Source organism: Chanodichthys erythropterus, chromosome 11 (genome assembly GCF_024489055.1).
Source record: "Chanodichthys erythropterus isolate Z2021 chromosome 11, ASM2448905v1, whole genome shotgun sequence".
NCBI classification, from domain to species: Eukaryota; Metazoa; Chordata; class Actinopteri; order Cypriniformes; family Xenocyprididae; genus Chanodichthys; species Chanodichthys erythropterus.
In genome coordinates this window covers 40,792,251-40,818,749 of record NC_090231.1, presented here as the reverse complement: position 1 = coordinate 40,818,749, position 26,499 = coordinate 40,792,251, and the positions used below count along the sequence as shown (strand labels likewise).

At 37.7% G+C, this 26,499-nt stretch overlaps 1 protein-coding gene across 1 annotated transcript; it reads left to right on the top strand.

Annotated features, from left to right (window-relative positions):
- Nucleotides 1–1,603: 1,603 nt before the first annotated feature.
- Nucleotides 1,604–22,185, top strand: kcnj10a (potassium inwardly rectifying channel subfamily J member 10a). Its single transcript, XM_067401009.1, has 6 exons — nt 1,604–1,739; nt 7,903–8,262; nt 8,364–8,575; nt 12,163–12,294; nt 12,385–12,562; nt 21,782–22,185. Exons 2-6 carry the CDS (start codon nt 7,905–7,907, stop codon nt 22,183–22,185), a joined length of 1,284 nt encoding a protein of 427 aa, XP_067257110.1. The 5' UTR covers nt 1,604–1,739; nt 7,903–7,904.
- Nucleotides 22,186–26,499: the final 4,314 nt, after the last annotated feature.

Sequence of the window (26,499 nt, the reverse complement as noted above, 5' to 3'; positions counted from 1 at the left end):
AAGATGTCTCGAGCCACAAACGAGATTGTACCACCGTCTGCGTGAGGATTTATGTGTCTGCTCCGTCTAGGGGACGCGGTAAATTTAACTTCCGCCACAACAAGCCTCAGTTATACGTTGTCCAGCCTTCAGAAATAACCTTTGAGTGTAAATAATTAAATTTCATTAGTTGGTATTACAGCCACTTGTTGAATTTCAGCCTAATAGTATTTAGATGATAGCCTAGCGTCAAAAGGCTTTCCTAAACAGAAATGAAAACGCAACGGGAGCGTTATGTGTGGTGATAAATGTATTGGATACTGGTGTAGAAAAACTTTTGTTAAAAAAAATTGTTATAGAAAAATAAAATAAAATAAAATAAAAATACACATTAGGCTATCAATCACAGGTACGCCCATTTCACCTGCTGCCACATCAAGCTCGACGCCATTACGGTATTTGCGAATGACATTCTGTTGACGCGACATTTAAAATAGGCTACATTTTTATTTTACACAATCTTTGGGTTGTGAAAATAAGACCTTACAACCCATTTGCACTACAACCTACTCAACTCCTATTCTTTACATTTTTCAATAGAAAAAAATAAAATAAAATAAATCTCTATAGGCCTACCATATTTGTTCTTCAAAAACATTTAAAAAATGTATATGCTTAAATTAAATAATTCACATGGCCTATTTTTGTATTGTATTTATATTTTTACATTTTATTACAATTTTAATAGCATACATTTTTTTTTTGTAGCCTAATTATAGGCTAATACAAGTCTACTCGAATCATAATAAGTAGTTCTTTCTCTGCCCCATTCAGCGCCTCTTTTAAAAAGTTTTGCACCTGTTTTCTGCGAAGTTCCTATTCATGCGGACATGGATCGACTTCAAAGTCATGTCACTTGGAAAGTCGCAAATTCCGCTTGTATAAAGAAATAAAGGGGGAAAAAATCGCCACAGAGCTAATTCAACATCCGAGGTCGTATAATGAACGTGTCATCCGAACAATAGCAACATACAGTTTCTTCATTTCGACATATTTAAATCAAGCAGAAAAGTTTACAAAGGCTGAACAGTGGAGGAGCTCAACAAGGGCTCTATTTACAGACAGAGACACGGGGGGCGGGAGGAGGAGCGGAGGGCCACTGAATTAATGAATTAAATAGTGCTGAGACGCTGAAAGTACGTATTTTCATCAACAATGAAAGGCAGGACTGAGACGAGAGGAGAAAGTTTTCAGATAGAGCTGCTAACAAAACTTATTGAGCAGTTCCACTTAAGACAAGACAAGAGATAGAAAGAGAGCGAGGAGGATAGAGAGAGAGACAGACAGATAAAGAGGAGGGCATTACATAATAAATCGGTAACATTCGCCCGGGACTAGCACTGACTGACACTTAACTTATTATTAGGGTCGAACCGATTATAGGCTATAGGCTATCTATATATTTTTTTAAGCTTGACCGATTGCATAAAAGTTTAGGTGTATAGTATATTTTTGAAGTCGTATTAATTGTTTCAGATTTGTTTATTTGAATGATTAACATGTAGAATTATGAGACCTCCGCAGCTTGTCACTCTTCTGGCGCGGATGATGTTGACAAAGTTGTCAGGAACGCGCTTGTCTTCATTCTGAACGCTTTCACAACTTTCGCCTCAAATTATCCTCTGATGTTTCAGAGGAGTAAGGAGTAAACTGTTGCCAATCACAAATAGAGAACTCTGCGTTCAAGTCCTCAGTTAAAGGTAAGTGCTGAAGTAAAACTTTAAAATCCATGCTGAAGTCATTTGAGGCCTAGCGGTTGTGTGCTGAGATTGTGTTCATCTAAGAGCTGTATGAAGCCATAATCATGCCATTTATTTGAAATATGTGAAACCAACAATATTTCTCAAATAAGGCAAAAGTAGAAGATCCTTGCAAGGTGCAAGGTGTAGACAACTCCATATGAGATAGCAGAAACAGGTGCATCTCAACAAGATGCATTATGATGTATGTAAAAACATAACTAAATAAAGGTACATTGCAAATAATAATCAGGGTGAAAATGTACAGACAGATATTGAGTTGTTTAGCCTGCTGATGGATTGCTCAAATGTCATGTTACATGTTCAATTTGTAATTTAATTTGCTAAAATTATTTCTCCAGCCATTTTCTCTTTATATTAACAACTGTTAGGTAATATTATAGATTGCTTTAGTTTTATTTGAGTTTGTATCACTCTCTTTCAAGTTCCACATTTTAATGCAAAATATGTAAACAATGTGTTTTCCTTAATTTTATTTTTATGAAAAATTTGACTGAAATTGAACCTGCAAATGCTGTTTTTGTTTGTTTGTTTGTTTGTTTGTTTGCCAGGTATTGGTTTTGGTCTTGTCAAATGCATTTGTCTACAATGAAACAAAACTTTAGACATATAAATATTGTGGTCTTTGATAGTATATTGAGTTATAATTAGAACATTTTAAGTGTGTTTACAGCTTTAAAAGTCAATTTACAGTTATAGATCACAATCTGTTTTTATGTATGAGCTGTATTGAAATAACATTTACTGATGCAGAGATATAAAAGAGGAGGCATATCTGCCACTATCAAATAATTTCATAAACTTTGACTGAAACAAAACATTGCGTGGGTTTTTTCTCTTTTTTTTTTGTTCCTTTCAACTGATCTGATATGCTCCCCATGGCTCTTTCTGGCAAACTTCAGAACTGGCAATGTTTTTGAATTTCCTCTGTGGACCTTTTCCCTGCTTTTTATCCTCATTCATTTCACCCTGGTTATTTTGGAGATTTAAACAAGTGCATTCAGACTGCATACAGAGATAAATGCAATAGATTAATTAGAGGTCGAGGAAATGTTGATCTGTTAAGTGACTTGATTTGTTCGCAGAGTGATTTCCAGAACACTTTGCACTGGATCAAAGACGTCAAGTACATTTGACTGTGACTGTGAGAATTGCACTGGATCTGGTGAATAGAGGAAAGTAAAAGTTTGCACAGCCGCAGAATACTGATGAGAGAGTTTTAATATCAGGCAGTTTTCGGGTCTGTCCATCTCTCGATGTCATTCCTTCCTTTCTCTCTCTCTCTCTCTCTCTCTCTCTCTCTCTCTCACTTTCTCCCTCTCTCTCACACACACATGCAGTGTTGTATTTTTCAATGGTGGCTTTTGTCTCTTTCATCTCATCTCCAAACAAAAGGATTCTTGTGTATACAGGACAGGGAGAGAGAAAGAAAGAGATTGAGGGAAGAAAGGAAGAGTGACAAAAAGACGAAGACAGTTTGTAAACTGTGCAGTGAAACTCTCGCCACAACATGGCTTCTTTAAGTGTGTTTTTTGATGCTCTCTGTGAAGCCATGGCAGCGCGCACCAGTGCATATTTGAATATAATACAAAAAGTCTGAAGTCAAAAGTCTGGACACACCTCCTTTTGCACATGCAATGCATTGTAGAACAATAATAAAGTCATAAAATAAATAAAATGTGTAAATGATGACAGAATTCTCATATTTTTGTCAACTGTAGCTTTAAGTAGTATTGAAGGAGTTTGCATGTATTTATATTCATAGTAAAATATTCATGCGTAGGCAAAATGTAGCATTTATGCATTTCAAGCCTTTAGATCAAAAGGTCTTTGAGAGCATGAGAAACATACATTCAGTCAAGTGCGTGTCAGCGTTCGTCTGCTGTATGTACTGTATTTGTGTGCACACATGTGGGCGCGTACTAGCCGGAGTTCAAAGGTCAGCTGTGTGTACACTCTGCTTATAACACGTGTCTTGGCGAAGAACCGCCTCCTCCCTCTCAGTCAGCGTTAGTATTCAGAGCACAGAGATCCAGACAGATACCTATTCATTCTCTCAGTGTGAGTCCAGAGAGAGAGAGAGAGGTCAGAGAGGGGAGAGCGTATCAGATCGCCCTGGTACTCATTCATTTCATTTATTTATTTTATTTGGTGCGGAAGGCAGAAGCTGAGTGAGACTAAACTACCACTTAGACATTTAAACAAGAACACAGAGAGGGAGAGCAGAGAGTGAGATTGAAAATAGTGAATGAATGGAAAGTGAGTCCTTGTGTAAGATATCACTGCTCTCCATATAGATTATTTTAGAATGTATGGAGTTTTTAGTTATGTTTTTGTTTGAGTATTAACTTTGTATTTGCTGCTAGTCCACAAATTCACAGATAAAGCACAAATTATTCCATTGTTTGACATCCAGTTAGAGTATAGAGCAAATGAATGTGGATAGGAGCTCAGATCATTGATCTTGTAAGATTTTAATGAATCAATTGCATTGTAACTTTTTTACCTTCATAAATAGTTTTCTAAGTCCTTACGATGGTTAATTGACTTGTAGTGGTGTGTTTGAGGAGAGCACTAACCCCCTCTGGAACATCTACGCCAAAAAACAGCACTTGCAAGTTGAGCTGCGCCGACCCGACACAATCTCTCCTCATGTTCACGTTCACATTCACGTGAGTGTGACAAAATGCCTTACGGTAATTCAAAAACAATGTATATTATTATGACTTTATAAGACAATTTCAAAATTACCCACCTCCATCAAGATTTCTTGATGTACTGTATTTGCAAAACTACTGCGCTGGTGAGCGTTGTAGTCATTGTAGTCCAGAGCTGAGCTTGGAGTATTTACAACAGTGTGATTCACTGAAGGAACCTGTAAGGGGAGCTTCGCAGATCTTACTGAGTTCTGCTTCACAATAGACATTGTTTCAAAGCAGCATTACAGAAAATCATGATGTTAATGTTTTAGATATCTTCATGCCTTAGTCGCATTTAGACCAAGTGATAATAGTTTACATTTTGCAATGATGCAAGCAATCGAGCAGTTGAGATTTGCTATATAGTGTATATTGCTTTATATGAGGTTACTGTAAATCAGTGCATGCAGATAAAGTTGGACATACTTTAAATACAACTTCCATATTGAGATCTCAATTGATTGCAGACTTTGAAGTGAAAGTCTTTTTTCTTAGGAGAGACAATCTTCTACATCATTTTCAACTCAAAGTGTTTGAATCAGCTGGTGTTTTTTAATGGATGTATGAAGTCAGTTCTTCACAAATTCACACAGTGGTCCTATATCAAAACTGATTATCTTCATTTTCAGCATCAATTGTTCTTCCATTGTTTTAGCATTTCAAACCTAACAAACGTTGTGGTTTAAAGTGTATTTTATTTCTGTAAAATGTTGATATTTTGCTATCTAATGTAATGAAAATAAAACAGTTGATATAGTTTATTGAAAGCTAATAATTATATCATAAACAATGTAAAATTAAACTAAATAATTTTTTTTAATAAAAATGCTTCAAAAATAAAAGAGGACCTATTATGCCCTTTTACACTTACTAAAAAAGATTAAATATTTTGTTTCTTTACCTGCATGTCATGTGACCATTAATTGACATCAGAGAACCGTGAACATGCAAATGTGTTGTTAAATTATTGAAATATTAATTTAAAATCTCATCAATATTTAAAGAAGTCAAAAAGGTTTCTTGTTTTATAGAATTGCTTAAAGGATTAGTTCACTTCAGAATTAAAATTTCCTGACAATTTACTCACCCCCATGTCATCCAAGATGTTTTGTGTCTCTTTCTTTCTTCATTTGAAAAGAAACTAAGATTTTTAAGGAAAACATTCCAGGATTTTTATCCATTATAGTGAACTTCAACAGTTACCAACGGGCTGAAGGTCAAAATTGCAGTTTCAGTGCAGCTTAATAGGGCTCTACCAGGGATCCCAGCCAAGGAATAAGGTTCTTCTCTAGCGAAACGATTGGCCAATTTCTAAAAAAAAAAAAAATTATATACTGTTAACATCAATTGCTCATCTTGCTAGCTCTGCAATGTGCCACGCATTATGCAATCATGTTGGAAAGGTCACATTTGACGTAGGTGGAAGTACCGCGGTAGGGTGAAAAACTCCATCTCATTTTCTCCTCCAACTTCAAAATCATCAGAAAATTGTTGTTTTACCTTTTTTGTAAAGGGCGTTTGTCTTTGCTTTGTAGACACTGGGTCAGTACTTCCGCCTCCATCACGTGTGACCTTTCTAACTTGTTTACGTGATTAGTGGTGCATTGCAGAGCTAGTGCAAGTGAGCATTTGAGGTTAAACGTATATACATTTTCGTTTCTATAGATAAGACCCTTATTCCTTGGCTGGGATTGGTAGAACCCTTTTGAAGCTGCATTGAAACTGCGATTTGGACCTTCAACCCATTGAACCCCACTGAAGTCCACTATATGGAGAAAAATACTGGAATGTTTTCCTTAAAAAACTTAATTTCTTATCAACTGAAGAAAGAAATACGTAAACATCTTGGATGACATGGGGGTGAGTAAATTATCAGGAAATTTTAATTATGAAGTGAACTAATCCTTTAAGTGTCCAAATACTTTTGAGGCAACCGCTGATGTATTTCTAAAGAATTAGGGAAAAGAAAGTGTTCGTGGACTCAAAAAAAAGTTTCTCCTATGACACCAGACTGTATTGTTTCTTGAATAGTGTATGACTGTGTTGTGAAGCTTTATTCCAGGAAAAATTGGGATTAACAATATCTAGATAATGTGTGGCTTGCATACACAAAACATTTGAGCTAAAGCCGTAGAAAAAGTGAGTGAACCAGTAACTGGAAAAGCTATCCAAGCAGCATCTACCTTGAAACAAAGTTTATAAAAGTGAAAGGTTAGGAAATGTCATCCTCAGTGTAACAGAGGAATGCAGGGAATATGGAAAACATTGTGGTGTTCTTTTCATCTCCTGATTCCTTCCTGCGTTTTTGTGTTTTTGGATGGTGAATAAGTCACCCTTTTCACCACTCACCCGGGCCAACCGAGCACGGCATGTGAGTTGGTCAGCATTGACGACTAGCCTTTAAATGAGAAAGGGCAGCTGCTTCCACTGTGTGAATGAGGGGCATTTAATGTGCTTGGGCAGCTGCAGGGTTTGAATGTAGATTTAAGAAAGAGTAATGGACCACCAGGCTCGGCCCCCCAAACCCAGCCCTGTACCCCTTCCTGGCATGCATAAACCTCAGGAGAGAAGGATGCGCTCACGTGTCCGTGATAAAGATCGCTGAGAAACCTACTTTGCCCATTTCAGCTCTTAGGGAAGTCGTTTTTTAGATACTGCTGAGAGTCGCTAATGTGTCCCTAATGTGGCTCTCTTTACTTGGATGATGCACGTCTTTCAGATAAAGCTCAGATAGAGATAGAGCCCTCTCTCTTCGCATGTGCCATTTCTTCTATAATGATACGAGACGACCTAGTTTTTACAGAAGGCGATAAGGTGACAGGTTTCTCACAGAGAAGCCAAAATGCTGCTGGATCAGTTATTTTGTTAAAAAGAACTACTTTTTTATGTCAGAGTAACACGATACGAGTAGTTTCTGTAACCTACTGTCGCTTGTATGAGTCCCATCTGATAACATGCAATGCTGCCCAGAAAAAAATGAGAGAAAGTGTTTGTCGCAAAAAAACTTTACTTGCATAAGTGATAACCTAATTACTGTCTGTACACTTTAGCAATCTTTTATTCATCTAGAGTTTTAGATGAAGAAAGCCTTGTCACCTGTGCATTTTTGAAACTGCATTTACAGTACTTGCTTGTTGAAAAAACAACGAAATCAAAGAACAGGTTTTGGTGCAGAAATAATTTATGAAGGTCTTAGAACTTAGAAGAGTTTTAAACACCTCAGAAATACAGCAAAGATTATGGCTTCATTACCTTCAATCAGTATTAGCTATATGTATAAAAGTCTGCAAATTAACTTTATACTCAGACACATTTGATCTGTTATAAATAAACTATTTAGTGATTTTTAATTTACCATGATCAGTGAACATGCACACTTTAAGTTTCTCTCTACTCCGTCCTAGCTATGACCTCAGCCACGCCCCCTTCTTCCCGTAGCCCTTCCCCACAGAAGGTCTGCCACTCCCAGACACAGACAGACGTTCTAAAGCCACTCCTGGGCGGAACAGGTGGGGCTTCAACAGGAAATGGACCTGCTGCATTGAGACGTCGTCGACGGGTGCTGTCTAAAGATGGGCGGAGCAATGTACGCATCGAACACGTCACTGGCCGAGGGACGCTTTACCTGCGTGACCTGTGGACGACCTTCTTGGACATGCAGTGGCGCTACAAGCTTTTCCTCTTTTCCGCCACCTTCGCTGGCACCTGGTTTGTCTTTGGAGTGCTGTGGTACTTGGTGGCACTTGTGCATGGAGATTTGCTAGGTGAGAATGCTCTTCAACTGCCTTAAATCACAGGTGGAAATTAACTACATTTTATTTACATGAATATTCATATGATATTGCAATGTTGATATCCTCACCAGAGTTTGACCCTCCATCCAACCACACACCGTGTGTGATGCAAGTCCAAACTCTGACGGGAGCGTTCCTTTTCTCATTGGAATCGCAAACTACGATCGGTTACGGCTTTCGCTGCATCACTGAGGAATGTCCACTTGCTATCATCCTGCTTATTGTCCAGCTTGTCATCACAATGGTGATGGAGATCTTCATCACTGGAACCTTCCTTGCCAAGGTACAACTCTGGAAATTTGGGTAAACACACTGCATTTTAGTTGTCATTGTAAGGGGCCGTTCACACAGAACACGTTTTTCCATTCCACTGCACTACTTATACACTGTTAAGACCTGCATTTTACTTTTTTAACAGCAAAAATGCATTCTGTGTGAACTGGCCCTAAATGCACTTAAAGGTAGGGTAGGTAAGAACTGTATGAAAAAATTTTTTTTAAAATGTGTTTAAACTTTATTTATATATCAATACATAATTAAAATGTAAGTACTCTGAAAAAGAAAGTATAAAAATCGAGTGTCTGTAGACCTCTCACGACTGTTTTAAAGACAGCTCATTATTTCTATTCACTCCACCCCCTCCCTTCTGGGCTCCTTCCAAAGCCACGCCCCCAAAACACATGAACGCGCGACTCCGACCACTGAGCTGGAAGACGCATTATTTACCTGAGACGAGCGGAGAGGAAGGAGCACAGTGCATGACATCATGTCAGAATCACATGTAATAAAAATAACTTTATAATTATGAAGATAAACAAACAAGATGTATTTTAGTACTCACTAATCAAGCTAGCATATTGATATTGGTAAAGTTTAAAATATATATTTTTTTGAATCGCTAACGAGCTAGTTATGTAGAAGGCAAAGCTAAAAACAGGTTGCATGATACACGTTTTTCCATTACCATCATTTACACTGTGATGAAGATGAATTTCGTGTAAGATTCATAACATATACGTTGTTCTACAGATAAACAGAGTAACATACACTCAAATATCAACTCACAACTGCATTGCAGACACAAAATAATAACACACACATACAACAAAGTGTGTACGACACACACAGATACAAGATAAAGACATCAGGAAACATAGGTAGAGAATATAAAAACAAAACAAAGGCGGAAAAAACGTGCAGGTAAACTTACAGGTGAACATGGTAAAAGAGTTAGACAGAGGGTAAATATAGTTCTAAGAAAAGTTCCTAGATGCGGAGTAACGTTAGGCCTACTATCTGTTAAACATGTGTTTAGTTATCTAAAGCAAAATTATGCACAATTCAACACTATAGCCATCATCTTGAGCTAGGCTATAGATTATTTATCGTCTCTACTACGGCTCGCTAAGTAATGTTATGTTAGCTATATTACGCAGCTACGTGTGCTAATGACACATGCTTCATGAAAAAATAAACAAAAAAATATGTACGATTAAAATACAAAAAGAAAGATTTACCTGTCCAGCAGAAATAAGGCCATCAACGAGTCACTTTTCAGCCCCTTGAGTTCCCTCAGTTCTCGCCATCGCTGGAAAGCCACGCCGATATTAACTCTTGTTTTATTTCTTTGTTTATCCAAAATGTTTTTGTTCCTTGCCTTTTCTTGTATTGTTACCGTCTTCCTTTTTTTGCCCGGTTTGCCTTCAGTAACTGCATAGGCCGGTACAGAGAATTCTGCTTGATGTTTCTCTGCCATTGTTTGGTACGTTATTCCTCTTGAATTCCCCAAATCAAACGTGCGCGCGCAAGTGGGCAGGTCATGTGTGGCAAAAGGGTGGTTGCCATGGTTGCGAGAGAGTGACAGCCGCCTAAGCCAATCCTATGTTTCGTCCCGAATGGAAATAATGAGCTGTGTTTAATACAGATTAAACGGTCTAGAGTCAATCGATTTTTATACTCTTTTTATCAGAGTACTTACATTTTAATTATGCATTGAAATATATAGAAAGTTTAAACAAATTTGGAAGAAAGTTGTTAAAATTTTTTTTACCTACACTGCCTTTAAGAGCACTGAAATCTAATTGCAAAAAAAAAAAAAAAAAAAATTATATATATATATATATATATATATATATATATATATATATATATATATATATATATATATATATATATATATATATATATATAATTATTATTATTATATTTTTTTTTCCTTAGAAATAATTAGATTTTAAAAAAAAGCTTAAGGTTTGTGGTGCTTGTTTGTAGGGCTGCTCAATTTGTTAAAAGATTTTGTGATTTATATGTCAATAAGATATAAAATAATAATAATAATAATAATTATTAGTAGATTAAAGTATGAAGTATTTAAATATTAAATATTTAAGAAAGGTAAAATAGTAGTAGTAGTAGTAGTAGTAGTAGTAGTAGTAGTAGTAGTAGTAGTAGTAATAATAATAATAATAATAATAATAATAATAATAATAATTTTATAATTATTATATCCAGAGGTGGCCTTTGAATTTGGAGGTCCTTTTCAAACAAACAGTTGGAGCCCCCTCCCCTTCCCCCCCAAAAAGAAACAATATATGCAATGCGACTGCAATTACTTTATTATCAATGTTATATTTAACATTTAACTCTTATTTAACTCTTATTTCACTCTTAATAGTCTGTTTATAAACTTATTCTATCTACCACCCCTTACAGAAAAAACAAATGAATTTCACATGTGACCACATATGTTTTTACACATGTGAAGTTCATGTGTTTTTTCTGTATTGGACTATCCATGCATTACAATCACGACCGAAAAAAAAATTAACATTCAGTCTTTGTCACTCTCTCAGCCCCTCAGCAAGCACCTTGGACAGCTTAATGACCAGGCCATAAGAGCAAAGAAATAATAAAAAATTAGAGAATTGGGATTAGGTAAGTGATTTAATACAATACGAATACAAATAGGCTACATCAAGAGGAAATGTTTTTACACTTAGGCTACGCCGATTTTAACGTTTAGAACTTTCAATAATGGAGTGGTGCAAAGCCAAGACAAGATTATCCTAATCCAGCGATCTCATAATGTCGTGTTCAACTGACATCTAGGCAAGTGCGGATAGTCTTTCTTGCTGCATTGTGTACCGCAGGTATGATATTATAAGCTGCAGGCACAAGATATAAATATAGAAAATGAAACAATGGAAAAAAAAATGTAATGAAACTAAAACTGCCAGTAGGTGGTGGCAAATCATTGACTTAACGAGTGAGTCATTCAATCATTCAGTCAAATGATTCCTTCAAAACGCGCACTCATTCAGTTGCTTGAAGACGAGCAATGGCTCTAAACAAAACCAGATGAGGTTCTAAGTCTAAAATGAAAGTCACCTAACATTAACTTCTTGATTATTGAACTGTTGTATAAATTAAATTGGGTATCACATTTGCAATCGTACTGGTATTTGGGAAAACAGTACTCTAAATTCTATTTTAAATATTACAAACAAGAACTCATACAGGGACAGTTTTGCCCCATATATCTTGTGGGTCATTTTCAAGCTTTTTTGTGCTCTTTTTTTTTTTGAGCACAAGCGGATTGAGGCCCCTTAAGATGCAAGGCCCATTTCAAATTGAATGGGTGAAACATAGCAAAGGCCGCAACTGATTATAGCTGTACTTTGTGTTTTTAACTCTAAACTTTGTGTTTTTAACTCTGCACATCGCATATATGTTCTTAATTTAATTGCAGCCTTTGCAATTTGATAATTGCACTAAGTCATATTGTGATTTCAAGTTTTACTGGAAATAAATTAATTACTAGATCTGAAACAATATTTGATTTAAAATTCCCATTTATTCTGTGATATGTAGGTAGCCCGGCCCAAAAAACGTGGTGAGACGGTGAAGTTCAGTCAGCATGCTGTGGTCTCAAATCACGAAGGCCGACCTTGTCTCATGATCCGTGTCGCTAACATGCGTAAGAGCCTCCTTCTAGGCTGCCAGGTAAACACTTTTCTGTGAAATTCTGCTGAAATAATGGTGAATCTCATATTCATTGTATTTGTACAAATCATCATATCTCTGATTTCTCAGGTGACAGGTAAGCTCCTGCAGACATCACTGACTAAAGAGGGTGAGACGGTACGTCTGGACCAGAGGAATGTAGCCTTCCAAGTGGATACCTCCACTGACAGTCCCTTCCTCATTCTGCCCCTCACTTTCTACCACATCATAGATGACAACAGCCCACTGCGGGCCTGGGCTGCCAAAGGTACGCAAGCCTTGGAGATTTAGAGGGGTTACTGGAACAAATAAAATGTTATGATGTTGGAATTCCAAAATGCAGTATGAAAACCTAAGCCTAGAATCGTCCCATCTGAAAACACATTCCTTACTTTCTAGTGTAAGTTGAACTGGTATCATTGTAGCTCAACTAGGTCTTGGGTCAAGCATCTGCCAACTGTGTAAATGTAATACAGAAGAAGCATAATTTCAGCTAGTGCAACCTTAGGCGTCTTGCTTCATTGGCTCATGGACCAACAACCATCTGGTTACCAGCCTTGAGCTTGTGTCCTTGTTAGCGCACCTGCCTCCCATGCCGGAAACGCTGCTTTGAATCCCCCTCTTCGCGGTGTGAGTAGAACCCAAGGTGTTATATTGGTGCTGTGACCCGAATGGGAGTGAGGATTAGGGGGTGAGTGTAACGGAGGCCCCCTAGTAAGAGCTGTGCGTGTAAATAAATCTCACTCCCTTGGCCTTAAGAGGCGCCCTAGCGACAGACGCTAGACACTGCAGTCTTTAGCGTCCCTGTTAGCGCAACCGCATCTCATGCTGGAAATGCTGCTTCACATCCCCCTCTTTGCAGTTTGAGTAGAACCGGAGGGGTTACATTGGTGCCGTGACCCAGATGGGAGTGAGTTTTCGGGGGTGAGTATAACGGAGGCCCCCTAGTAAGAGCTGTGCGTGTAAATCTCACTCCCCTGGCCTTAAGAGGCGCCCTAGCGACAGACGCTAGACACTGCAGTCTTTAGCGTCCTTGTTAGCGCACCCGCATCTCCTGCAGGAAATGCTGCTTCGAATCCCCCTCTTCGCAGTTTGAGTAGAAGCGGAGGGGTTATATTGGTGCCGTGACCCGGATGGGAGTGAGGTTTAGGGGGTGAGTATAACGGAGGCCCCCTAGTAAGAGCTGTGCATGTAAATCTCACTCTCCTGGCCTCAAGAGGCCCCTAGCAACAAACTCTAGAGACTGCAGTCTTTAGTGTTCTTGTTAGTGCACCTGCATCCTATGCTGGAAACATTGATTCGAATCCCCCTCATCACGGTGCGAGTAGAATCGGAGGGGTTACATTGGTGCCGTGACCCAGATGAGAGTGAGGTTTAGGGGGTGAGTGTAACGGAGTTATAATAAGACCTGTGCATGTAAACCTCACTCCCCTGACCTCAAGAGGCGCCCTAGCGACAGACGCTAGAGACTGCGGTTACCAGCCAAGGAGCTTGTGTCCTTTTTAGCGCACCCGCCACCTTGCCAGAAATGCTGGTTTGAATCCTCTTCGTTGCAGTGCGAGTAGAACTGGAGGGGTTACACCAACAACTTTGGGATTCATGTAGCTCAAAATGTAAAGCATGGGTTTGATTGGGATAATGTGTACTGTGAATGTAATAAAGTGTCTGCCAAATGCATGAACGTATTTGAGTTCCTAGCACTTTGAAAACCTTGCGACTAATTTTAGCTTCTTTATTATCGTGGAGGAGTGCAGAGGTGGCATTAGCTATGATGGCAGATGAAAACTGTCAGTAGGATACACCTGAGAACAGGGACAGTGTGTTTCGGCTCCAGCAGAGTTTCTCTGAGGATAGAGTGCTGCACGAGAAACGTGAAACAGCAGTGTGGGGAGAGGTGTCAAAGACACCAGAGAAGCTCTGTTTCAGTGCTGAGGTCATGCTGCAGGCAGAAAGTTCAGGGAGTTCTGGTACTTTGAGCACACGATGGTGCACTGTTTCCACTGACGCTTCACACCTGTGTGTGGCTGGCCAAAGTGGCTCAATTTATATTTCCATGTTGCCTCTACTTGATTAATCATGAGAGTAAATGTGAACTAGATTTGTGCATTTACTGTTTACCTGTGCAAAACTTGCTGCCATGATTCCAGGGTGTTGTGGGTGGTTGCTAGGGCATTCCTGTGCAGTTGATAGGGTACACTAGGTGGTTTCTAGGGAATTGTTAATGGTTGCTGGGGTGCTCTGCTTGTTGGCCCAAGTCATAATGTAATGCTGCGTTCAAGTCTTGTCAGATAGATCGCATTTTAGGAGCTGAGCGCAAATGAAGGGCACCACAATGTCATAATTGTGAGTGGGAAACGTTTTCTTTGAGCCCTGAGTTTATAAGTTGGGGGTGTGTCTGTGAGAAAACATGGTGGCCTCAATGGAGATGATGGTAAAGTTGTTGAAATGCAATTTCTTTCATTTACAATAAAGCTAAGTTGCATGTTCAAAATATGATAGTATTATACAATTACAAAAGAATATATAAAAAATCAGTTTGCAGTACCTTTTATAAATGTAATAAAAACAAAAAATGTAAAAACACAATCTTCATTTTGTAGAAAAGGTACATTGCTATCTTGTAAGTGATTTGAGAGTGCCTGACATCATAATTACAACTTCCCAACTCATATATACGAACTTCCCAGGTGGACTTGAACACTTATTTATTGAATGTCTGTTTTATTGCCAGCCAAGTGAAAATCACAAGTCAGATTGTTTAGAAAAGTAATCGCACGCCATAAATCCCTAAAGTCACACTGTACGATATATAATAGTCCTTTACGATTGTTGCTTGACAGATCTCATTGTCTTTAATGTCAGACTGTACAATAGTCAAGATTATTTAAAAATGGATGCATGCAAGAAGACTCATTTTTCATCATCAATCCATGACGCTTTTGGTGATGGTGAGCTAGATTTACATGGTTAGCAAACAAAAACCGTTAAAGGATTAAGTCTCAAGCCATCCTAGGTGTATTTGACTTTCTTCTTTCTGATGAACACAATTGGAGAAATATTAAAGGTGCTCTAAGTGGTCCTGGGTGGAGTAACTTCCTGTTGACATTCAAACAAAACAGAGGCTAGCAAGACCCTCCCTCCTCCTCCTCCTACCCCTCCCCCCCTCCCCTCCGTGCTTCCTGAAACAGTCATGAACGCACATTTAAAATCATTATTGTCGGTTATTGGCTGGAGCAAGCTGTACCAGTTTGTTTTTATTGCCATTTTCGGAGCTTTTGGCGACTACAGAGACCGCGTTTTTTTACAGTGTGTTCAGGGGACAGGCAGCTAGCGGATAGTGAGGCGATGTTTGCTGTATATGACAAAAAATGTTTTGGCCTAAAAACGTGTGACATCACTTAGAGCACCTTTAATAAATATCCTGACGCATCCGAGATCGCAATCATCGCGTAAACGATTGGCCCTCTGGCTTGTCAATCACTGCCGTGACGTTACTTGTGAGAGACGTGCGCGGATTGGCCCTCTGGCTTGTCAATCACTGCCATGACATTCCTTGTGAGAGACGAGCGCGGCTGCGCACTCCAATATCTTTCCACACTCCACAGGCGCCGAATGCAATGTTTTTGTCAGGAGACAGGAGTAACAACTGCAGATTATGAGTTACCTGCGGTGAGTCCGACATAATAAATCCACTAACACGACACAGCGAATGCCGGTGGTAAACACTCGTGTTCCAATACTTGTGCACAAGTTTTGGGAGGCGTTCCCTCGAAAGGAGGGGGGGTTGTTCTTATGCATGCGCTCATTTCAAAAACTCAGTAACAGTCTTTGGTTTCTAATTCGACAAAAAGATCCTCTTTAGCACCTTTAAGGAAAAAGCTTAACTGACGTGACGCCAGGTCCAAAGGTACAATGAAGTTGCTGCCTATGTGTGGATCAGATACCCTCGGATTTCATCAAAAATATCTTAATTTGTGTTCAAAGATGAACAAAGTTCTAACGGGTGTAGAACAACATGAGGGTCAGTACTTAATGACAGAAATTTCATTTTTGGATGAGCTAACCCTTTAAGTACCCTCCAAATTCAGTGATAATGAGACTGAATGTCTCAGGTGTTCTGATCTCCCTCCATCAAAAAACAAGATGTTTGAAATGATTTGAACCATTAACTAATTGAACGCTAATTCAGTTTTTGCAGGATTGAGGGTAAAAATCTGAAAATTGTGGCCAAACTGTTTAGGTTGGTCTGTTTTGATTGTTTTTAAGGGATTTTGAGCATTTGACAGCTGGTCAAACTGGAGGACTGGCTTAAACCAGTTTTCAGCAAGTAACTCTGATGTCAGGCTAGGAGTTTGGGAATTATAGAAATCCTTTGTGAGAAACACTGCAAAATTTTAATTGAATTATTGGAGGTTAAAAGACAGAAGCAGATTTCACATTCTTTCTGCAGTAAACACAAAGTTTTAGTGTGACTTGTAGAAAATTTAATAATGACTTAGTGGGGTGGGGAGTGTTTACAGGAACTTGGGGTTTCTATTATTGGCAGATGAGCTACATTTCTCATTCTCTCTTTCTTCCTTCCCCCATCTCATTTTCCCTGTTTTACCCCCATTCACTTTCTCTGCGGACGTAGCTTCCCTCTTTCTTTTATACATTCTCTCTCTTTGGCTGGAATGCATGTATGAGAGCGTGCCAGAGCGTCTCATTAGAAGCACAAAGCAGCCCAGTTCCTGGTGCTGACATGCAGGTCGTGGATCCAGTTACGGTCCCAGTCTCTACCCTATCGAGGGCCCAAGCTATCAGACCCTCCGGTCCCCAGTTTGCACTTTATTCACTGAATCTGACTCTTATCTCGCACGTCTATGGGTTTTTCCTGTATGTGCATCTTCTTGTGTTCTTGTTTTTGTTTAGGGTTTCTTTCTCTCTTTCTCAGTGCTTGTTATTCATTGCATTTGTAGTCTAGCCAGAATGCCAAAGTGTAATTGACTGTAGTTGGATTATACGGTATAGGGTTATACTTAATAGACCCCACTTACACCTAATGCTACCTAATCCAAATGAAACTCTTTATGACTTCCTGTGTCATCTTGTCAAACCAGAAATTACTCCGTTTTGTATGTTGACCATAACATTTGTTAATAAGAAGTAGAAATAGCTATTCAGAATGCTCCCATGGAAGCACATTTGCACATGAATGGAGCTCAAAGAAGAACTGGCATCAGTTTTAAAAACGTGTGCGAAAGCGTGTCGCTGCATTAGAGTGTAAATCTGTAAATGCATGAGTGGCTGTGAAACGTACATGTATGGATGTGTGCCCACTGCCCACAGTGTGTGTGAATCTATAGTAAAACTAAATACACAGTGTGCCCATCTGCTGAATGTGGCATTGTGTTTGTGTAAGGGGCTGAGGAGGAGAGACACGGGCCTCTGCATGCTGGAGCCTGGTGACAACTCAGCATAAAGCCATATGAACCATATGCACAAATAGAAAAAAAAAAATAAAAAAAAAAAAAATAATAAAAATGCAATTCGGCTTAAAGACATAACTCACCCAAAAATTCTGGCATCATTTACTCACCCTCGTGTCATTCCAAACCCATAAGGCTTTCGTTAATCTTCGAAACATGAGTTTTTGAGCTCCTGTGTTTACCATATGTGATGTGCTCTATGTATGTGTCCATCATTGTTCAGATGCAAATAAAAGCTTATATTAGATGTGTTAATTATATAAAGTGATCTTCTAAGTTTTGCTTTCAATGGAGAAACAGAAACCTCTCAGGTTCTATTAAAAAAATCTGAATTTGTGTTAGAAGATTAATTAAAGTCTTATGCCAGATTCAGACTACACGATTATTTTGTCAGTCACGACAGTCACTGTCAGAGTATACGATTTTGACTCCTAAAATCTAGTCGTGTTGTGGACAGTCAGACTACAGGTTGCTACCCGACCATTCTTCGCGTGCCATCTTTACCCGCGTACGTGCTGTCATCAAGAAGGCGGGACCATCGACTGACAGGAGGTACTGTGAGCATAAACAAACAATGGCTAGCAGCATGTTTTGCTCTGTTTTGTCGTCAGAAAAGCCCAAACGTGGACACATATCTGGATTGCATGGATATTTGGATTTCCTCCAAAGAGACCCTTACGGAACAAAAATATATGGAAATATACTGCAAAATATAATGTGATGTATTACATAATACATTTCCATATATGGGAAACTGGTGCTTATATTTTTCAGTATACTGCAATATATGCATTGACCATGTATGGCTATATATTGATACATATAAAATATGTATAAATGAAGACAAAAATAGCATTACATTCATCAAGTTTTATCCTTTATTGTGTATATATATTGCACACACATGTTCCCATATAAATGTGAATGTATTGTACACACATATATATCCACACATTCATGGAATGAGTAACAATCAGTGGTTACAACAGACTTCTAGTTCCCAGCATGCTTTGCTTCTGACTGTTAAAGGAAAGTAAATGTTAAAATTAAGTTCTATTTCATGTGTTTTGCTCAATATTGATATAGGAGGAGATCTGTTAGTGTTTAAAGTTGTATTATTTTGGCATTTAAAAGATTTTCTGGTATGTGTGAGTTTTTGGGGTTACCACTGTGCTGAAGAGTAGAGTCTGTGGTTAGGTTTATGATTGGCTGAACACCATTAAGACTCTAATAACTTTATTTAAAAAGTAACGGCTGTGCTCGCTGTAGCAGCATGCTGCAATATATAATGCATGCAGTACCATATCTGATCACATATAAATCTATATATTATGAAGTATGTTACTGAATATAAAATTACATACATTATGATATATTATAAATATATTATCACATATTTTTCAATATATGAAAAGCAATTCCTTATGTATTATTCAATATATTGCAATATATGCATAGACCATATATGTATATTTAATGATACATATAAAAAAATATATTGCAATCAAAACCAAAACCAACACTATATTACCAAAACATTTTCCCATATAAATCTAAATACATTATCGTGGATATTTATAAATATAATATTGCATATATTTTGGGATATATAAACACATATATATTATATATTCATGTTCAATATATTGGAATATATTGAAAGCGGCAATCATTTGTATATTTTGCAATATATTGCAATATATTACATGAATATATAATATAGTGTATAATATATGTATCATCAATATATTATTCAATGTATTCAAATATATAATATATTGGAAAATAAAAAGGTAAAATAATATATCACAATATATTTTAAGAAATATATTGGTAAATATATTTTCCTTTCGTAAGGGGAACTGAGGTAACATCATATGTTTTATTTACTTTTTTTCACTATGACGCTGTAACTTAGTCCCCCGAGGAAACATCATAAATGCAGGAGTATTGTTGCCAATGCTCCACAAACATTTCCTCCATTGTAAGTTCCACCTAGCAGTAACGATGCCATTGTCAATGCCATTTGAAAGCATGTTCGAAGACGCTTCTGTGCTTCTATTGGCCAGTGTCACACATGTGATGGAACTTGTCGTGGCCGACCAAGAAAAAAATTAAACATGCTGGTCTTTCTGTCTTGAAGCATCACAGCATCGGTGTTCGTCCACTATGTCAAACGAGCTGAAACTATTGAATCTTGTTCCCCAACGCCCATTGTCCTTTACGAATCCCCACGACACACTACGTCAAGCAAATTGTAGCAAAATCGTGTAGTCTGAACCAGGCATTATAAGTTTGGAACATCATCCCTGTTGAAAAGGTATGTTTTGAAGCTGGGAAGCTGGTTTGAGCTGGTTTATGCTGGTCCTTAGCTGGTTTGAGCTGGTTTTTGCTGGTCAAGTGCTGGTAATATGCTGGCCCATGCTGGTCATATATAACAAAATCTCACAATGCCAGTTTTTTTTCCAATATTGTGCAGCCTTAGCACAAATGAGAGCAGTGTGTTGAGCTGTCCAACTAAAATTGTTAAAAAAAAAAGTTCAAACAAAATGACATCTGTCGTCATTTATTCACCCTCATGTAGTTCTAAATCTGTCACTTTCTTTCTTCTGTGCAACACAAAATGAGATGTTTTGACGATCATACTACATTTGTCCATGCAGCGAAAATATTGATATACTGAAATATATCTTAATAAATAACCAGCTTTTCATGACAATTTAGTGCAGCATCCAGAGACATGACAAAAATATAATGTTTAAAACATGTCATTTAAAATGTACTCCTATGTTTACTTATTTATTATAGTATAATAAAAGAAATGTAACTAATAGGATTTTCTTCCTTTATTCAGTATATTAAATCATATTTGAGAGGGACCTGAAAATCTACTGCAAGGAATGATCCATATATAAGTATCTCTTTTCCTCAAACACATCAAAGACACAGTCAGAGGCCACATCAGATCTGCTGTCAACATGCCTGCTAGAAAACACACTGACATCCCCTGAGGGTCTTTCCACAGAGCTCTGCCATGATCAGCATGTGAACGACACCAAATTGATAATGAACATGTCATTGTATTTTCATTAATTAGCTAGTATGCTTTGAATGTGAGCATTTGATATGGAGCTTCTATCTATAGCCCTAAACAGTTTTGAACACTTAATGTCATGCTTACTGTCTGAATGTCATTGCATTAGAAAATATCACACCTTTTGCCATCTGTTGTTTTAAACTGATATCTCTGAAATGTTTTGTGATATCCTTCTGTAAAATTAATAATACTTCATATTTGCAGTGACATTTATAAGTGTGACTTAAGTGTCCAAATACTTTTACTTGGATGTATGTGAAAGTGAAGTGACACATTTGTGTGTTAATGTGTATTAATTCCAGAAACACACTTTGCCAAATGTTTGCGAGCATGATGAAGTGATCTTGTGTGTTTGTGGGTTATGAAACCCCATGTTTTTTGCTCCCAGAATGCAGAACTGGCTCTGGGTTAAAGGAGAGACTGTTTTCACAGATGACAGTCTCTTGCTCTGAATGTGGGATGTTGATGCAGGTGGGTGTGTGTGTGTGTGTGTGTGATTGTGAGTGTGTGTCAGTGGGGGAATGGCATGTTTAAGAGTGAAAGCATTTGTATTTCTGCTGGTATGAGCCATACGTTTCCTTACTTGCCACATAATATGATTTTTCCGAATTGTGTATATTTATGTCTTGCTGCTGTCTGTTTTGATACAAAGCGTGTACATGATGAGTCAAATTTTATTGTAAAGGGCTTGGTGAGTAACAAAAGAATAATTCATCCAGAAACTGTTAGGCTCCAAAAAAGTCCCAAAAAACTACCCTAAAACTATTCAGTATGACAGAAGCAAGTTTGCTTATGATTTGAGAGCTGCACCACACTTTCATTCACCATGCTGAAAGAAATTCATACAGGTTTAGAAAAACATGGGATGAATTATACTGTATGCTGCTGTAATTCTGTTTAACTACGTATCTTTCTTTCTAAGGTGGTGGATGGACGGATCCGGAGCTGGCTGACTTTGAGTTGCTTGTTATCATGAGCGCTACCGTAGAGCCGACCTCGGCCACCTGCCAGGTCCGCACCTCCTACCTGCCCGACGAGATCCTGTGGGGCTACGAGTTTCCTCCCGTCGTCTCCCTCTCCCCATCCGGAAAGTATGTAGCTGATTTTGCCTTTTTTGACAAGGTTGCCAAGACCAAGACCCCGCCCCTTTTTAAACAATCCCCGCCTCCCAACACACAGTCGCCGCAAGGCCATCAAGGCAACGGCAGTGGAGACCAAGGGGCGGATATGGAGAAGATGCGATTGGAGGAGAGCTACCGGGAGGAAAGGGGGCGGGACAGGGGGCGTGCCCGAGACCAGCTTAGCGTCCGTATTAGTAATGTGTAGAGAGAGAAAAACAACTTGGAGGAATGCCTGAGAGGGGGATCTGATGAAGATAAATTGCTTGAGTACTCGTTTGATTCAGCGTTAGCCAACTTTTTTTTTTTGATGCCACTGAGCTTACCTGTTTTAGTAGGTAGCGTGCCAGCAGAGTTGGCTAGCGCTGAAATAACTTGGCATACAAGCATGAAATTGAGAAGAGAAAGAGAGTGGCTATGTTCGGAAGAGCACACTAGCATACGACTCTTGCTGTTTCTGCAGTATACAGTATGTATACTGTGCACAGCATGACATTTTTGTCTATAAACAACACAGAGATTATCTACTATGGCAAAATGATTCGAAAAACGGCAGTAAAACCAACAAATTTGTTTTCTTTTCACACAGATTATGATTACAGGGCACGTTATCCATTTATAAAGACTTATTTTTGCGCAGTTCCTTACACAATACTATGTAATGATCTGAAAACGTCTTTACCATAGTACATGATTTGTAAACTAATATATTTTAATGTTTGCTCCATATGTGTGGCTATTCTGATGCAGTAAACTTGCTCAGTAGCACACATTATTACATCATTGCTTCAGCAAATGCGTTTTTATCTCGTTTGCTTTTTCTCACACTATTGGTTAGGTTTAGGCAGGGCTGCCAACTTTGAGTTTAGCTTGGAGTAAGAATTATGAATGGGGTTGCGTGGGTGGAAGGTGATATTTGACTCATAAGCTTGCAATTAGATTCTTATCTTGATTCAATATAGATTAATTTGGCTAAATATCTGGTACAGTAGGGCCTACGTGTTAATTTTTCTCAGAAACAAATCTCTCTCAACTAATGAACATACCTGTCAACTGATATTATTATTAAAGGTTAAAAATTGACTCATTCTTATACAATTAATATAATGACAATTTTTATAATAATGTTAAAATATTTTTAATGATATGAGTAAAAATACAATAAATATGCAATATAATGCATATATTTTAAAAAACTCAGCAAAAAGATGCGCGTCTCCGAGCGACATGTTTAGTTCCTGAATGAATCAGTTGAATTAAAAGATTCAGTGACTCACTCATTAGGTGTGTTCGACTTCATGTGGCGCTGCACAGACCAATCGGCGCGAGTTGCCGCTTGTAGTCGGGGATGGAATTAAAAACTGAGCCATCAAGTCAGACACTTTCTGCTTACCTTAGTGATGTGCACGTGTTGTTTGCATACTTTATGACAGACAAAGTGGATTAGATGCAGTATTTGTCAAATACACAGATATTTTTAGATGTTTTCATGAAACAACAGAAACACTTTTTATACACTGCTTAATACAGTGCCAAGAATAATTTCAACATAAGCCTATACAATTTAAATAAAGTGGTAAAGTTTCTTTTATCAGTGTTATTTTGATAAACATGAAAAAAAAAAAACAATTTTGTGAGCATTAGCAGAATTTAAGGTGTCAGAATAAACATGAAATGCTTCATCATTGTCATTGGTAATCATCAAGAACTTGATGCCATACATCACAGTGACATGCCGTTATCACTATTTCAAGTCGGACAATTTCTAATGCAATTTCATGCACTGCTTCAAGTCAGATGCCGATTGGTCTGTGCAGCATTGCATGAAGTCGAACACGCTTATTAAGACAGTGACTTGACACTACCTATTGGCAAATATTACATACATCAAAATAGTCTAAGCAAATGTGATTAATCTTATGAATTTTCAATATGCACATATACCTTTTCCCCCCTACACACAGTCTTTTTTGTTTTGAGGGTATTAGGGTGCCCTTTTTCCTAGTTTGGGCCACTGCCCCTCAAAATGTCCCTGCAACATACCCTCTGATGTTCATTCATGTTTATTTGGTGCTATAACTAATATTAAAGAGGAACACAAATCGGTTCACATGCTACTTGAACAGCAATCTGTCACGCCATATTAATCTTTCACCAAATGGTATTTTTTTTCTTAGAATTTTGTAATAAAATTGACAGATTTTGAAAGAGACTTTGTTTCATATCAAAATTAACCTGCTTGATTTTTCACTGTGTGAGAAAATGTATGTATACTCAAAACTAGCCCAATTGCGTCTCCTGGTAAAAATCATGTTCCAATGGGTAAAATCTGCATTTTTGGTGCGGTTCCCCTGGTAAAATTCACATTCTAGGGGCTAAATATTATGTTATTTGGAATCTCTTCAACCCACGGATATGAAAAACAACCTGAGGCAACAGTGTTAAAGTAGACTTTGCAACTTTGGTGTGGTGTGTCAATTGCGTGACTCTAATGCTTAATGAGTTGGCAGCCCTGGGTTTAGGGTAGGTGGTAGACGTACATCAGTTAATCTGTTTCTGAGAAAATGGAACAAACGCTTTTAGCCCCTCTCACTGGACATTTCACTTTGAAGGGGTTGCCAAACGTGCAAGAAGCAATGAAACATAATTTTGCATATACTGTATGTAACCACAGGCATGTTTTACTAGTGAGCCTGGTAACAAAATGTACAGTACAGAACCAGAGCACACTGTGAGGAATTCGTATCCCACAATGCAGTGCACTTGATATAATAGGTGTGTTTGACTTGAAGACTAATCGGTGTGTAACATCAAACTACTGCGAGAGTGGTACATTGATGTCGTACACGATCGGTCTGCGCAGTGCTGTGCCGTGCCGCGCCGCTTCGAGTTTAACAAACTGTTTTCAGAGCTGTTAGGTCAGCATGATTTTATCATTTATCAAAAGCTGCTTGTAGTGTATTCAAGTTAGACTATATGTTTCCTGTGCTATGCTCAACCAGTTGAAGAACCTATTTTCCTACTTTCTTTATTGGATGGCAAGAAGTTATAGGACTATTAAAAATGCAATTAAAGTGGCAAAATACTAATTACTTGCTGAATTAAATGCAATGTGAAGAGGTAATTTGACAGCAATATAGCATACTTCTATTTGAAATGCTTATCACCGCATAATGCACATAGTTTCACATGTTACTTTTAAAAATAGTATGCAGTACATAGGCACAGTATCCTGGTGTTCCATTCCGAACGTAGTCAGAGACATAAATGAGAAATACTGTAAACTACTAAACTATTAGACCATGTGGAATCAAATGATGATTCAGCATACATCTGCTGCTTTATACATGACAAAACAGCAACAACCGCTCTTACAGTATGATGGAGCTGCTCACTGCGATGGACTAGTTCACCACCTTGTGGCCAAGAATAGCAATGCCACAGATTTGAGATACTTTGAGAAGAACAGCTGAACATTCTGTAAACTCTTATGGACATTACCTGATTTTATAAACACATGGATATTGATCTATTTTTGCAGAAGAAGTATGAATTGCGATGGACTGGAGGGTTGCATGACATAGACTGAAAAAAAAAATCATATTTAAACCACTGTACTGTAGTTAATAATAGAGCAAAGGTACAACATTTATAGTGAATAACTTGTGCGTGTCTTATTGAGAGACTGCGTTGGAATCCGTCTATGTGATTTTTATCTTGTGTCTAACAGTGCCAGTTATAGAGCTATTTTGGGTAAAGATCTATTTTTTTTTTTTTTTTCTCCCTGTAGTTGATCTTTTGTCACTGGAATAAACACAATGATGTTTGTTAACAATACTAAAAGCACTTTAACTCGAGGAGGAGGGTTTATTTTTTGATATTTTCTTTTGGTCCAACTTAACTGTACCATGGTCTGTTTTATATGTGAAGAGAATAAAAAAGAGTGAAAGAATGTATTTTGAATTATAGTAATTGATATAGTCAAAGTGCCTATGAATCAATAATAATAATAATAATAATAATAATAATAAAATCACGCTACTATTAGTTAGTGTTTTGTTTTTGTTAGTGATTTGATGAAACTCATGACCTTAAGTATTGATATTTGACACATAATATCTCCTGCACTTTTTATGTTACACACATGAATGATTCCTCAAATCATGAAACCTACTGAGGTGAAGTCAATTAGTTTTATGAAATTAGTTTTATAAGTGATGAGATATATGATTTTAACCATATATGTGATATAAACCATTTAGCAATGCCCTGTTAACCACTTATAACTTATTATTATTGTTATTATTATTATTGTTATCAGATGGCTTATGTTGTTGAAAACAATGACTTTGGTTCATCTTTAGCACATTTTGCCTGTCTTAAACTGTGGCTGTAAGGAAACATCTGTTTCATGAATTTCCTTTTGTGTTTAGTCATTTTCAGAACTGGATTTTCATCACTTTCATAACTGCTAATGATCTCAAATGACTGTTTTTAATAAATGAGTTTTGAAGCAGTCGCA

Coding starts and splice junctions, on each gene's coding strand:
- kcnj10a (XM_067401009.1), top strand. CDS start 7,905: ATGACCTCAGCCACGCCCCCTTCTTCCCGTAGCCCTTCCCCACAGAAG. Junction 8,576..12,162: donor CTGGAACCTTCCTTGCCAAG/GTACAACTCTGG, acceptor TGTGATATGTAG/GTAGCCCGGCCCAAAAAACG. Junction 12,563..21,781: donor GCGGGCCTGGGCTGCCAAAG/GTACGCAAGCCT, acceptor TTTCTTTCTAAG/GTGGTGGATGGACGGATCCG.